Here is a 1,634-nt window from a genome sequence, read left to right on the forward strand (position 1 = left end):
TAAAAATGTTATCGAAATTCATTTTAAAACCCATTTAATCACTATTTCAATCGGCTAAAATCGGATTTGATCGGATAGCCGTGGGACGGCTAAAATTACCATCCCTACTTAAGACTAGTTATTCAGATAATAACACGCAATACGTGGAATATTCTTGCCAACAAACGCGTACAAAAATTCTTATATCGAGTTAAGAATAAAATAAACCGAAAGGCATCAAGACAAGGTCGGTTAGATTGGAATTTTCTGGATCAACACGCGCACTGGTCTCTTTCTACCTCCCTTCCCTTTCAATCAAACATCTACACCTCTCTGGAAATCAGAAACCTTTCTTAAAACTCCCATAAGTAAAACAATATATAAATACCAAAAATCATTCAAAACTCGAATTCATTTATTCCTTGATCTGAAAAGAAGATGTGCTTAGTGTTTGTTTGCGATCAAGACGAGAGAGTGATCGCGAGGCAGTCGGCGCCTGGGGCATGTCCGTACTGTGGAGGGATGATTCAGGCTATGGATGTTGAGAGTCAGTTGAGGTTCTGTTTTTTGCCTTTCTATTTCAAGACTAAGAGAAAGTTTTATTGCTCTGTTTGTGGTAGACGCTTGGTGCTCCAATATTAGAAGATTATAGTACTTTTCTACTGTTTTATGTAGAGAATTAGATGATGTAAATATGAAGATCAGACAGTGGGTTTTTTTTTTATATATATATATATATTTTCTTAATTCTTGTATAATGAAATTTTGTTTTGTTGGGTTTTGATCAATTGATTTGTTTATTTTCTTTTTGAATTTGATATATTAGTAATATTTTTATGAGGGTGAAGGTTGGGTATTAGGTCGTTTTGGTTCAATCGAAACTAGAAGGCAGATTATCTTTTAGGCGTATATTGAATCGAACCGAATATTATATAAAATTATAAATCGATTTGGTTTGATTTGGTTTGAATAAATCAATTTTTTTAAGTTTAATAAAAATTAAACTAAATTGATTTTTTAATTAAAATTTTAAATTTTTTGCAAAGTAAATTTGGATTTGGTTCAAAATTGAATCTAATTGATATGAACTAAAAGACAAAGGATAAATAAAAAAACAAAATCTGAACTTTTACGCGTGACAAATTTAACTAATTTGTTTAATTTTTTTAATTACTATCTCAAATTTAATTTTCTTGTCAATTACATCTTTGTCCAAAGTTGGTTAATTCATTTTTTGGCCGTTTATTTTTAATTTTAGAATTTATGCATTCATTTTTTTTGCCGTTTATGTATTTTCTTCTTATTTCACTATATGTTTGAAAGAATTTATTTTCTTACGACTCTTGATGGACCTTTGCATTTTGTTTGAAAAAGAGAGGAAGGAAAATAAGAGGAAAAAATATAAGAGAAAAATAATAAAAGATTTTACTCTTTATTTTCTTTCCTTATTTTTTCTCCCATGTTTGGAATGGAAGGAAAATAAAGGGGGAAGATGTAAAAAAATAAATATTATATCTTTCTTGTTTTAAAAGACTTAGAAAAAATATATTATAATTATTAATTTACCATTTTAACCTTGCATATTCTTGAAGCATGAAAATAAAGAACTTTCTATCCTACAGAATTTTTTAAATAAAAAATATTCGTAAAATTGC

General features: G+C 28.5%; 1 protein-coding gene across 1 annotated transcript; it reads left to right on the forward strand.

Moving 5' to 3' along the window:
• Positions 1-214: 214 nt before the first annotated feature.
• On the forward strand, positions 215-767 carry LOC105638554 (uncharacterized). The gene has a single exon (XM_012222378.4). The coding sequence runs from the start codon at positions 418-420 to the stop codon at positions 619-621; it is 204 nt and encodes a 67-aa protein (XP_012077768.1). The 5' UTR covers positions 215-417; the 3' UTR covers positions 622-767.
• Positions 768-1,634: the final 867 nt, after the last annotated feature.

The sequence above is a fragment of the Jatropha curcas genome, chromosome 7, assembly GCF_041381405.1.
Source record: "Jatropha curcas cultivar XTBG-Jc1 chromosome 7, XTBG_Jcur_1.0, whole genome shotgun sequence".
NCBI lineage: Eukaryota > Viridiplantae > Streptophyta > Magnoliopsida > Malpighiales > Euphorbiaceae > Jatropha > Jatropha curcas.

Excerpts from the sequence above, each read along its gene's own strand:
- LOC105638554 (XM_012222378.4), top strand. The coding sequence starts at position 418 with ATGTGCTTAGTGTTTGTTTGCGATCAAGACGAGAGAGTGATCGCGAGG.